Raw genomic sequence first — 14,004 nt, forward strand, 5'->3', positions numbered from 1 at the left:
TCTATGGTGACATTACTGCCTATTCCCTCTAACCCCATCTAACATTCCTATTCTTCAGGTCCAACTTCAAACCTCCCAGCACAACATCAACACCCTTACCAGTTTGGTAGTGACATTATACTCCATGCACTTCAGTACCCATCCTCAATCCTCTGGTGTCATTACGGCAGGGGCGGCAGGTAGCCTAGTGGTTAGAGCGTTGGACTTGTAACCGAAAGATTGCAAGAGCGAATCCCCGAGCTGACAAGGTACAAATCTGTCGTTCTGCCCCTGAACAAGGCAGATAGGCCGTCATTGACAATAATACTTTTTTCTTAACTGACTTGCCTAGTTAAATAAAGGTCAAATAAAAAATTAAAATGTAAATGACCCCTTACCCTCTCTAACCCCCTGTCCTTCAGTTTCCATCCTCAACCCTCTGTCATTACCCCCTACCCTGTCTAACCCCCATCCTTCAGTTTCCATCCTCAACCCTCTGTCATTACCCCCTACCCTGTCTAACCCCCTATCCTTCAGTTTCCATCCTCAACCCTCTGTCATTACCCCCTAGCCTATCTAACCCCCTGTCCTTCAGTTTCCATCCTCAACCCTCTGATGTCATTACCCCTACCCTATCTAACCCCCTATCCTTCAGTTCCCATCCTCAACTCTCTGATGTCATTACCCCCTACCCTATTCTAACCCCCTATCCTTCAGTTTCCATCCTCAACCCTCTGTCATTACCCCCTACCCTATCTAACCCCCTATCCTTCAGTTTCCATCCTCAACCTTCTGAAGTCATTACCCCCTACCCTCTCTAACCCCCTATCGTTCAGTTCCAGCTCCCAACCTTAACACCTACCAGGTCAATGGTGGCATTAACCCCATGTCCCCTCTACCCCTCATGTGCTTCTGTTCCAACTTATTTAGTCCTGTACCCCTGATAACTTTAACCAACATACTGTACTCAACAACTACGTTTGGAATCGCTTTTCTGTTCAGGAAAGGAATTGAAATTCCTATTCAACAATGGAAAAATCCTCATTAAAAATAAATAGTTATTTTCCATTTTCAAATTGGAATTTGAATTCATTTCCTGAATAAATCTCTGAATATAAAAGGAATTTACCCCAACATCTGCCCCACCATGCCACACCCTGACAGTTACCAGCTCCAACCTCTACAACACAAAACAGAACCTCCTCTAACCATCAACCTAACACATCCCTTTAAACCACAACATCCCTTTAAACCACAACATCCCTTTAAACCACAACATCCCTTTAAAGCCCTAATATAACCTGTGAGCCCAGCTCCAGCCTTTACCTTCCCATTAGTCCGGCTGAATGGACCTATTGTCTATAAATACTTATCAGGTGGAGGGGCTGTATGCTCTCAGGTGCAGGTCAGTCAGGCAGACACTTCAATTCGGATGATGGATGCTTCACTTCAGAGGGTGCGATAAGAAAAAGCTCAAAAGGTCCTTTGACTGGTAGGGATCAAATGGCGGCTATTCTACTTTCTCTATCAGACTGACAGACAGACAGGGAGACGGAGAGGGAGAGAGCTAGAGAAGTTACCAGGCTTTGCTTATTTTCTCTAGACACATCCATCTTCAAGCAGGAACACCTGCTCTGATAAGGGGCTAGCAAATCGTTGTGGGCGAAAATATAGGAGCACGAATACGCACGGACAGACACACATGTGCACAGAAATGCACACATGCACGCACACACACACAAACTTGTTTGTCTGTCAATAATAAACACTTTAGTTTTGAAAACAATACATTTTCCTTGGTTCTGAATTAATCTAGAAAATGTTTGTTTTCATCTTGTTTGTGTCTGAGATGAGAAATGTTGGAAAGCAAGAAAAGCAGCAGATGATTTGACCTTAACTCAATAAGAGAGAAACAGTTTGACTCCAGCTGGAGGTTGTTTACAGGTTGTTACTTACAAGTCGTCCTCGATGTGCAGGGTGTCAGGCTAATGTGTTCCTATGGTTACGGCCAGGGCCTCTGTATCTATTTCCTCCATGGTGAGTAAACTGCCCACCCCCTCACCCCCCTCCATTTTCTCCTGGGCAGTGTGTGTGTGTGTGTGTGTGTGTGTGTGTGTGTGTGTGTGTGTGTGTGTGTGTGTGTGTGTGTGTGTGTGTGTGCATGTGTAGTGTGCAGCGCTAGAGGGTTTTATGGGACTTAAAACAATCCCCACCACTGAAATCCTCATTCCTCCTCCTCTTCTCCTCATCCTCCTCCGGTCTCTGTAACTCGTTCTGGAGCCCACCAGGTACCTCTTCTAATGAAAGTGTCACTGTCGTCATTCTCCCTCCTACTGTCTCACAGTTACCAACCAAGGACATTACAATACACTGCTTCATTTCCATGTTCTAAAGGAATGGTTACCTATTTAAAAAACCAAGGACAGCTACTACTGGACTCCTGCCCTGTAGGACGTGTAGAGAGTGAGAGAAACACACACACATACACACACACTCCTAGCACAGAGTGCACTGTGGTAGATTCTCACCACGCTCTGTAATACTCTCATACATCTGAAGCCCTTCACTCCCCACACAGCGTGGGATGGCATTGTGACTCACAGAGAAAGAGAGGGATGGAAGGATAGAGAAAGAGAAGGAGGAGGTGGATGAGGATGAGGAGGGAAGGGGGGGGGGGGGGGGGGGGGGGGGGTCAGGGCAAACCTCAGGTCCTATCTCCCCCTGCCAGAGTGGTGGGCTGGAGAGAGGGGGCCCTGGAGCCTGTGTGTGTGCGTGTGGTTGTGGGTTTGTTTGTGTGTGTGTACGTGTATGGTTGTGGATTTGTGTGTGTGTGTGTGTGTGTGTGTGTGTGTGTGTGTGTGTGTGCATGGTTTAGGATTTGTGTGTGGATCTGCTTTGGTTTGGAAGAGCACACGTGACATGTCTGTGCTAATGAGCTCTTCTCCTGGGCCTGCCAGGCTCTGACCAGACAGAGAGTGTGTGTGTGTGTGTGTGTGTGTGTGTGTGTGTGTGTGTGTGTGTGTGTGTGTGTGTGTGTGTGTGTGTGTGTGTGTGTGTGTGTGTGGGAGGTGGGCGCTGTGACAGGATACCACCCCTGCTTGTCATTCCTGGGTATATCACCAACGAGAAAAGAGCGAAAAAAAGCCAGTACATCCCACTGAGCTACTGCTTCATCCCTAACAAGGGCACAGAGACACACACTCTCACACACAAACACACACATGCACTAGAACACTCTCTTAGCAGACACACATAGGCACCCAGGCGTACACACACAAACCTTTATGAGGACACACATTGAGAGACAAAGGCACACACACACACGATGACATTTTGCAGAGCCTTTGGGCGCACGGCGGCAGTAAACTGTACACTGCTGCCTGATCAGAGGACATTCATCTTCATTCTCCCTCTCATCAAATCTGAAGAAAGACAGAGAGAGCCTCAGTCTAGCATTTAAAGCCCTGCTACAGCTCGTATCAGATCCCAAGGTGGCTTAAGGGAGAGAACACACACACCACACACACACACACACACACACACATACATACACATATACACACATACACACCCACACAGAGACACACAGACCAACAGCACTGAAAAGAAACCAATGAAATGAAGAAAATGAAAGACTACAGATCACAGCATGAAGAATTGCCAAGAGTGTGAAAGAGAGTGAAGGAGAGAGAGAGAGAGTGAGAGAGGAAGAGCAAAAGAAAGAAAGTAAGAGAGAGAGGGAGAGAGAGAGAGAGAGAGAGAGAGAGAGAGAGAGAGAGAGAGAGAGAAAGGTGGAGGTGTGAGAGTGAAAGACGGGGAGAGTGGGAGGTGCGTCAGTTGTAAGCAGTGACGAGTTATCTGTCAGAGCAACAAGGAATTCCTGGAGCAGTGCAGTAGGTTTCACGCACACATGCACACCTACAGACACACACAGTCCAATGCTAACCATTATCCACACAGTCACACAGTTACAGTTACGCACAGTAACTGTGCAGACACACACACACACACGTCCGTATGCTCACCAGCCAAAAACTGGAGCCGATCCTTTATCTTCACGCATTAAAGCAGCAATCAGCAATAGAAACAATTACAAAGCCAGCTCCCTGCCCCTGTTTCTGTGAAAAGCTGAGGGATGGGGCTGGAGAAATGTAACCACTCTCAAATAGACAGAGCCATGGATGCAAGCACAGACCATCAATGATATTAACGTTTTAGTTTTAACCATGTTTCGAGGCTATACAGTGTGTGTTTACCTTTACGTTGTTTACAAACACTGGATTAAAACAAGCTCGTATTTGGGGTTCTGATGGGGTACAACAGTTGAACTAAGCTCATGAGGCATGTATAAGTTATTTTCTTGAAGAATCAATGGGTACATACCATTAATTTATCATTAAATTCATGTAGCAACTGCTGATTTGGCAGTAAAATTGCTTAATTAAAATATGCATTTTTAATAAAGCCTTAGAGGGACCTGAGGTAGTAGATCTGTTGGCAGGGAGCTGTGAGAGGAGAGGAGAGGAGAGGAGAGGAGAGGAGAGGAGAGGAGAGGAGAGGAGAGGAGAGGAGACACCATCCCTCAACATTTTCACTAGAACAACTACTCAGACAGAAGAGGGAGAGATAGGAAGATTCATTTTGAAAATGTGTGTTTCAGTGAAGGTATATTATTTAAAAAAAAGGGCTCCCACTTAAAACTGAGTGTAGAACAGCTGGGCTCTATAAGATATGACAGTAGTAGATTTCCTATACAAGACTGTCACACTCTCTCTGCAGGTTTAGCTATTGTACTGTAGCATTGCGTTAGCCCCGGGATGTCAAACAGAGTACAGTCTTACTCCACAGTCTGGCCTGCTCCAACCCACACAGACACCCGGTGGCTAACACTAGGCTACACAACACACACACTAGGCTACATGTCACACACACACACCAGGGATATATCACACACACAAACATAAACACACCAGACACACATTCAGGCACGCAAACACACAGTCTTTTATAGCTAACCTTGTGGGGACACGCAATTCAGTCACATTCAAAATCCTATTTACCCTAACCCTAACCCTAACTCTAACCTTAACCCAAAAACCTAACCCTTACCCTAAACCTAACCCTAGCTCCTAACCCTAACCCTAAAACTAACCCTAGCTCCTAACCCTAGCTCCTAACCCTATCCCTAAAACTTAACCTAGTTCCTTACCATAGCTCCTAACCGTAGCTCCTAGCCCATGATGAGAGAGGGTACCAGTCCAAATTTGGGACCTTTAACCCCTCTGGAAGTATTTTTTTTATCATTTTCTGAAAAATAAGAAGAATGGACGAAAAAAATTCTAAGTACACATTCCAGCCGTGCACCTGGGAATTGAACAGGTTACTAGGTGCACATTTTAAAATGTTTTTTTAATGGCTTTTGACCCACCCAGGTCAAGCCAACTAAGGGGCTCCACTGGTTGTTTTAGCCATTTTCAACCATCATCACCTGGGAACCCTATGTAATTCAATGACAGAGCTCTGCTGAAAAATGACTAAGTCCAGCATTCGCTCCACAGACTATGTCCAGCCGTGCACCTGGTGATTTAACGGGTTACCAGGTGTCGAGCCTCTACAGGCTAACTACAGACCTCCATGCCTCTTGGCCTACTCTCTCTGCCCTGCCTGCCCGCCTGCCCGCCTGCCCTCTCTCTCGGCCTGTCACTTCAACTCGGTCCACCTGGTACCATTTAACACCCTGTCCCTTCAGACCGCCAGGTCTCCATACATTCTCAACCATGACCAAATGACACACAAAGACAAGGGTGAATTTCAAAGAAATGTACTTTATTTATCAGTGAATCATGGATTGATTTGTCCCTCAATTAGTGACCGTGTCTGGCTGGCATTATGAGGCAAATTATAGTCCGAGTAATACCATGCCTGCGTCGCCAGGGAGTGACACATATGTAACCGACCCTGGATTAAAGTTCACTGTAGCAACGCTTTGTCGAAGTGCACCGAAGGTCCCTTTACTTCCAATGCCGAAATCAGCAAATATCTGGGCCACATACTCCCCAAGATTATCGTACATTTTCCCGCAGGACGTGAAAAAGAACGGCTCTGTGTCTGAGGTGATGCCACTCAGATGAGGCCTGATCTGATGGAAGCATTTAAGCCAAGTGTATTCCTCCTCCGACATCACAATTCTACACTCCCAGAAGCTATAGTTCGTTTTGTGGCTTGCAACGAACAGCGGGTAACCCCCACTTTCCTTGGTTACTTCCATAAAATCCTTCTCACTGAACATGGTGACCGGGATCGCCTAGTGCCATTAAATATGACCAAAGGGCTAGTTATGAGAGCCGCAAACCTACGCCTGTCAGAGCAGGTGGCTCGGACTTCCAGTCTATTGAGAACCGAAGGAATAGCCTGAATACTTATCTCGACAAACCGGCTTAACTTGCAAAAATGTTCCCTGTGAGATGCCTGGGTCTGCCCCAAATCCCAATCCATCTTTGCCAAGCAGAGTAACACCTTTCTAATTCCACCGGCTTTAGCCCACAGACTCTTTGGTCTGAACTGCAGAAGATACTTCAGAACACTTTGAACATCGGCCTGATAGATTTTTAACGTGGATGGTGCCAAACCACGGTCTTCACATAGTCTATACAACTCAGACACATGTTTGTAATTAGCCAGGGAACCCAGTCCTTCATCTGCCTTGCCCTCTGACATAATGTGGAGGAATTCCCGTATTCAGGAAAGACTGGAGCGACTATCGTCAATGCATTTCACTGAAGGGTTTTTACCCAGAACGACGCCTTCATATTCGGTCAAAATGCCATATTTTTCAACTCGCTCCGGGCAGGCCCCCGAGCTTCAATAGTGGACGACTGACCGTCGACCTCATCACTCTCGCTGACCATTGAAGTCCCCTTGACGCAGCCTTGCTCCCTCGGTTCCCACCGTGCTTCCCCACCTCTCTGACTGGTTGGCTGCACCACCACCGCCGCTGCCGCCGACTGCTCACCCTCATCCCCCAGCTGCTGCGTCGCCACTGCTGGCTGCTCACCCTCATCCCCCAGCTGCTGCGTCACCACTGCTGGCTGCTCACCCTCATCCCCCAGCTGCTGCGTTGCCACTGCTGACTGTTCACCCTCATCCCCCAGCTGCTGCGTCACCACTGCTGGCTGCTCACCCTCATCCCCCAGCTGCTGCGGTGCCACTACTGACTGTTCACCCTCATCCCCCAGCTGCTGCGTTGCCACTGCTGACTGCTCACCCTCATCCCCCAGCTGCTGCGTCACCACTGCTGGCTGCTCACCCTCATCCCCCAGCTGCTGCGTTGCCACTGCTGACTGTTCACCCTCATCCCCCAGCTGCTGCGTCACCACTGCTGGCTGCTCACCCTCATCCCCCAGCTGCTGCGTTGCCACTGCTGACTGTTCACCCTCATCCCCCAGCTGCTGCGTTGCCACTGCTGACTGCTCACCCTCATCCCCCAGCTGCTGCGTTGCCACTGCTGGCTGCTCACCCTCATCCCCCAGCTGCTGCGTCGCCACTGCTTGCTGCTCACCCTCATCCCCCAGCTGCTGCGTTGCCACTGCTGACTGTTCACCCTCATCCCCCAGCTGCTGCGTTGCCACTGCTGACTGCTCACCCTCATCCCCCAGCTGCTGCGTCGCCACTGCTGACTGCTCACCCTCATCCCCCAGCTGCTGCGTCACCACTGCTGGCTGCTCACCCTCATCCCCCAGCTGCTGCGTTGCCACTGCTGACTGTTCACCCTCATCCCCCAGCTGCTGCGTTGCCACTGCTGACTGCTCACCCTCATCCCCCAGCTGCTGCGTTGCCACTGCTGGCTGCTCACCCTCATCCCCCAGCTGCTGCGTCGCCACTGCTGACTGCTCACCCTCATCCCCCAGCTGCTGCGTCGCCACTGCTTGCTGCTCACCCTCATCCCCAGCTGCTGCGTTGCCACTGCTGACTGTTCACCCTCATCCCCCAGCTGCTGCGTTGCCACTGCTGACTGCTCACCCTCATCCCCCAGCTGCTGCGTCGCCACTGCTGACTGCTCACCCTCATCCCCCAGCTGCTGCGTCACCACTGCTGGCTGCTCACCCTCATCCCCCAGCTGCTGCGTTGCCACTGCTGACTGTTCACCCTCATCCCCCAGCTGCTGCGTTGCCACTGCTGACTGCTCACCCTCATCCCCCAGCTGCTGCGTTGCCACTGCTGACTGTTCACCCTCATCCCCCAGCTGCTGCGTTGCCACTGCTGACTGCTCACCCTCATCCCCCAGCTGCTGCGTCGCCACGGCTGACTGCTCACCCTCATCCCCCAGCTGCTCCGTTGCCACTGCTGACTGCTCACCCTCATCCCCCAGCTGCTGCGTCGCCACGGCTGACTGCTCACCCTCATCCCCCAGCTGCTGCGTCGCCACGGCTGACTGTTCACCCTCATCCCCCAGCTGCTGCGTTGCCACTGCTGACTGTTCACCCTCATCACCCAGCTGCTGCGTCGCCACTGCTGACTGTTCACCCTCATCCCCCAGCTGCTGCGTTGCCACTGCTGACTGTTCACCCTCATCCCCCAGCTGCTGCGTCGCCACTGCTGACTGCTCACCCTCATCCCCCAGCTGCTGCGTTGCCACGGCTGACTGCTCACCCTCATCCCCCAGCTGCTGCGTCGCCGACCGCTCACTGTCAAAGTCCCAGGGTTCACCTTGGGCTCCAGCCACATTCCACCACCATTGTTCTGCTGCATGTACTGCTCTGAATCGGGATGCAGTCTGTCAGTCAGTAGCGGCTCACTAGCATAGCATGCTTCCATTCGATAGTACCAGACTTAAGTTAATGTGCGACTTTGAAATGTTGGTCTATCCGCCCGGTGTTCTGCTTGGGACAAAGTCCACAGTCACGTTTTCATCTGCTGTTCATAGCTTCTCTCTCCTGCCTTCCTGTGTGCGTCCCTGTTTTTTCCATCAACCAACAAACTAAACCTAGCTCCTAACCCTAGCTCCTAACCCTAGCTCCTAACCCTAACCCTAGCTCCTATCTCTAAACCTTAATATAATTCTAACCCTAACACTAATTCTAACCCTAACACCAAACCCCTAGAAATAACATTAACCTTGTGGGAACTAACTAAATGTCCCCAGTTGGTCAAATGTTTGTGTCCACACACATGCACCACAAACTTCAGCTTCTATCTTAGCACTCTGTCAGCCACCCACTCTCTGTCACGAGGGACCAGTGTATGCAACTATCTGCCCAACAAGAGAGGGAGAGAGAGTGTTTCTTTGGAGAGAGATGGAGAGAGACAGAGACCAAGAGAAGTAGCATAGTGTGTGTGGGAAGAGGTGTTAATGCATTAGACTTGCTATAAGACTCTCCTCCCTCTCCTCTGGGAGCAGTGGTTTGATATCCCTTAGTTTAGCAACCTCAAATCTAAGCTGTGTGTGTGCGTGTATGTGCGTGTGTGTGTGTGTGTGTGTGCACAAGAAGCTGTCCTCTCTGGGAACTACCACACACATTCATCTTACTTAACGACAGCATTCTGCTAACATCTGACCACCATAAAGAAAAGTGCAAGTCATGAATACATGTTTTACTCCTCCCTCCTTTCCAGTCCCCTTGAACTCCTCTTACTCTCATTTTTGTCAAATTTCTGTCTTTCTCCCATCTTCCCATTTTCTCAATTTCACGTCCCCACACCAATCTTTCCCTCTTCTCCCTCTCTCTTTGTTTCTCTCCTTGTCTCTCAAATCCCTCCTTTAGTTTGTCACTGCCTCCCCTGCTGTCTCTGTAAAGTGAGAAATGAATCCTCTCCTGCTCCGTGATGTCTTCCCACTGTGCAACACACACACACACACACACACACACACACACACACACACACACACACACACACACACACACACACACACACACACACACACACACACACACACACACACACACACACACACACACACACACACACACAGGCTAAGCATTCAAATGAAAGCTGCCTCCTTCGCTTCCTCTTTTTCCTCCTCTTTCTACCAGTGTCGGCCTGCTCTCCAACTGCCTGACCTCTAACGGACTACTCCAGCCATCTGCTCTCCAACTGCCTGACCTCTAACTGACTACTCCAGCCATCTGCTCTCCAACTGCCTGACCTCTAACTGACTACTCCAGCCATCTGCTCTCCAACTGCCTGACCTCTAACTGACTACTCCAGCCATCTGCGCTCCATGTGAAAGGGATAGATGTGTGGACGGGAGGAAGTGTGGAACTGACGTCTCTCCTCTCCTCTCCATAGAAAGAGTGAGCAATAGAGAGAGAGAGAGAGAGAGACAAAGAGAGAGATGGAGGGAAGATGGAGGGTGAGATAGACCGGGATCCATTAATCGTGTGCTGAGTGAGGCCTCAGAGACAGACAGGGCCACGAAGGCCTCTGTCTCAATCGCTCACTTCCCAAACCCTTCAACAGTCATATCATTTCATGCTCCTCTTCTCTCCGCTCATTGCTCCTCTCCTCCTCAGCACAGCAAGCCAGTCTGGCTTCCAGCCCATTCCCACACAGAATCCATTATCCTTTCTTCTCTCTCTTCATCCTCAACTAACCCACCCATCCATCCTTCCAGCAAGCCATCCATCCATCGACTGTCTCCCCATGCTCAGTGGGGGTTGAATTGCCACTCAGAGAGGTATAGGAATATCATCAAAGTTCACTTTGACCTCAGAGGCCCTGCTATTCTGAGAGAGAGAAAGAGAGAAAAAGAGAGACTGAGAAAGACAAATAAATAAATAGCGACAGAGAGAAAGAGAGAGAAAGAAAGAAAGAAAAAGAGTAGGAAGAGATTCATAATATGAAGAATTCCCCTCTTTCTAGATGTACCCAGCCAAGTCTGTGTTGCATGTACCTCCAGACCACACCCCATGATCTGGATGACATAAAAAGGATAACTAGCCTGTGTGGAGAGGAGAGGAGATGAGAAGAGAGGAGAGGAGAGGAGAGGAAAGGAAAGGAAAGGAAAGGAAAGGAAAGGAAAGGAAAGGAGACCCTTGGTGACAGGTAACATTAGCTGCGGAGAGAATAGAGGAGAGGAGATAAGAGGAGAGGAGAGCCTTGGTGACAGGGAACATTAGCTGTAGAGAGAGGAGAAGAGACAGGGGGGAGAAGACGACATGAGATACTACCCACAACATCAGCTCTGCTTGGCTGGCTGCAAGACTGAGTCTCCTCCATCAGCCTGGAATCAGCCTATAGGCCTGGGTAGGGGGAGGGAGGGAGAGATTGAGGGAGGGATGGGGAGGGAGAGGTTTGACCAGAGGCTGAAGTGATTGAGAAGAGAAAGAGAGGAAGGATGGATGGATGGATGGAGGGGAAGATGGAGGGAAGAGATGTGGAGGGAGGGAGAGGGCTGGGTGCTCTGAGAAGAAGAGACTAGGGTTGTGATGATACCAGTATCGTGATATTTTTCCTATGGAAAAAATTTAAACACGAAGCAAACCTAACTCTTTGGTAAGTTAAAAACCTGCTGTATGTAAAATATTGTGTGCTATACATTGGAAAATAAATGCAAGTGACTCTGGATGACAACTTAATGTTTGTTTCCAACATTAGGGCTGTTTTCTTTAATAAGTGAAAACTGCTTTGATTTTTTGTTTTCTTGCCTCCATACTAAAGTATCGCGAATCTGGCATTGTCCCAGCCCTAGAAGAGACCAGAGGCTGATAAGAGGAAGTGATGCAGAGAGCGAGAGAAGAAGAGAAAGACGGATGGAGAAGGAGAAGAGGGTTCAACCCAATGGCAGGCAGTAGCCCTAGTCTCCCTCAGGGATGGAGCTCTCAGTTATCAACCTGTCTGTCAGGTCCAGGCTTGGGAAGGGGAGCCAGGATCACACAGCACCATCACACATCTAACCAACTACAGATCCATATCCTTATCCAAGCCCCTATAGTCGCTCTCCTGTGCATCGCCCCCTGCTCAGAGCAGCCATACACAGAAATCCAGCTAGCTACAGTCCCCATAATCTAAAGCTCATCTACTGTGTATCCAGCTCACACACACACCCACTCCCCCCGCTCTGAGCTGCCATTAAAGCTATCCCATATTACACATAGATCATTCTTCCCCAGTCCCAGTCTCCCTTCTCTATTCATCCAGTTCCCCCTCTCTCCATCTTTCCCTGACCATCTCTACCTCCCTCCATATCCCTCCTGCAGCAATCCCATGTCACGCCCAGATCATCCTCCCCAGTCCCAGCCTCCCTCAGGCCGATCCAGTATCTCTCTTCCCAACCACAGAGAGACAGGACACGGCGCCGACCTGCCAAGGTCATTCAGCTCAGAATCCATCAGCTGAAACCCTATACCATCTCTGTTCTGTCTTTTAGCTACTGTCATTCTACTGATCTTTCACGGCCTTTCTACTTTCTGTGACCTAGCCAGAGCATTTTTTTGGATGCTGCATAGTCATTTGAACACAAATTGCCTCAAATTGTCCGGAAATTATAAGGAGGTGGCTATGTCAATTACTTTTCTTTCCTTTAAAATAATTGTTTATTTGTATTGTGACAGGTTAGAGTACGAGGCTCCCTACACATTTATTGATTGACCTGGACCACAGAGGCCCCCCATTTAACATGAAATGGCATGCTATACAGACAAGATGACCAAGTGAGCCACAAGCCTCGCCTACAAGCTCTCCTCCAATAGACAAAACGGCATCACATGCTGGCCAAAACATTTCCACAAATTCCCATAACTAAAACCAGAGAACTATTCCACTCACTGTTGCTGTCAGTATCACTCTTCTCATTGGCACTGGGTAGGCAGTTCTCCAGATAGAACCCGTTCCTGTAGCATCCATCTCCTTCGCTGAGCTGTGGAGGAGGAGGGGGCTCCCAGCACTGACAGGGGGTCTGCATGATGCCACAGGGCCTGTTAGAGGTGCTGGATGCCAGGCAGTCCTCCAGCCACTGGCACAGCATCTGACACGCTGCCATGCTGGGGTTACGCTTCCCCACCACCAGGTACTCTGTCTTAAATTCCCCATCTTCGCTAGCGTTAGGGGTGGTGACCGTCACGCCGGCCCGGGGCGGCCCTTTCCTCATTTGTAGGAACTGTTTCCCAGCCTCCAGAAAGGCCACAGGGGATGAAGAGTCACACAGCTTGACCACCTCGTCGAAGCTCTCCATGCCCAGGTAGGTGCGCGTGGTCTCCAGAAACGAGTCAAACTGGAATGTGCGGAGCTGCCGGGGAATGCAGTCCGTTGTGGAGGTAGGTTTGGTTACCTTGATAAAGATGGTGTAGCGGCGCGGGTCTGGGTTCTGCAGGGTCCAGGAGCAGGGTGCCGTGGGGAAAGTGGAGGAGGACAGGAAGTGGCCAAAGAATCGGCTCTGAACCAGAGTGGAGCAGGTGTCTGACTCAGGCCCTGAGGGAGCAGCAGGGCACTGACTAAACAGTTGTAACAGCAGCAAAAGCAGCAACGATGATGACAGGGGGACTTGGGGGTTCACCAGGTGCCCAGGTAAGGAGGAAAAAAGAGTGGTCGTCATGGTTACCAAATGAATTAGAAAGACCAGAGGGGGTTTGCTGGAACCTCTGTTTTTTTGTAACCTCTCGTCGATCTGTCTTTCTGTCTCACTGATTTTCTGGCAACCAGGTGGGACCTTCAGGGTGTTCACTGAAGCCTCTGGGGGAAGAGGAGGAGGAGGAAGAGAAGGAAGAGGAGGAGGAGGAAGAGGAGGAAGGAAGAAGAGGAGGAGGAGGAGGAAGAGGAGGAGGAGGAAGGAGGAGGAGGAAGGAGGAGGAGAAAGAGGAAGATTGCACTCAGCGGTCCAGTGATCTGTCCATGATTGTGTGTGTCAGTCGACCCAGACTTTCAGACGAACCTGGAGAGAAAGAAATAAGAGAGATATTTTGACCTGAGAGGACACATCACTATAACAGCAAATACACTAGCAAATCAACAAGATAAGACATGAATCATTCGCTCTTTCCATTATACTCTCACCACCAGACTCAGTTTGTGCATAGTGGTTTGATCTCC

The 14,004-nt window shown here is 49.7% G+C and overlaps 1 protein-coding gene across 8 annotated transcripts in view; it reads right to left on the reverse strand.

The window, feature by feature from the left end:
• LOC110503762 (adhesion G protein-coupled receptor B1) overlaps window positions 1–14,004 on the reverse strand; it is a 112,835-nt gene that overhangs the window by 58,628 nt on the left and 40,203 nt on the right. For all 8 annotated transcript variants that reach the window (XM_036970572.1, XM_036970569.1, XM_036970570.1 and 5 more), the window contains one exon: window positions 12,745–13,846. In XM_036970572.1, coding sequence (XP_036826467.1) covers window positions 12,745–13,510 — 766 coding nt within the window. In that variant the 5' untranslated portion in view covers window positions 13,511–13,846. The remainder of the gene's footprint in view (window positions 1–12,744; window positions 13,847–14,004) is intronic.

This window comes from Oncorhynchus mykiss, chromosome 3, assembly GCF_013265735.2.
Source record: "Oncorhynchus mykiss isolate Arlee chromosome 3, USDA_OmykA_1.1, whole genome shotgun sequence".
In the NCBI taxonomy this organism is placed as follows: Eukaryota; Metazoa; Chordata; class Actinopteri; order Salmoniformes; family Salmonidae; genus Oncorhynchus; species Oncorhynchus mykiss.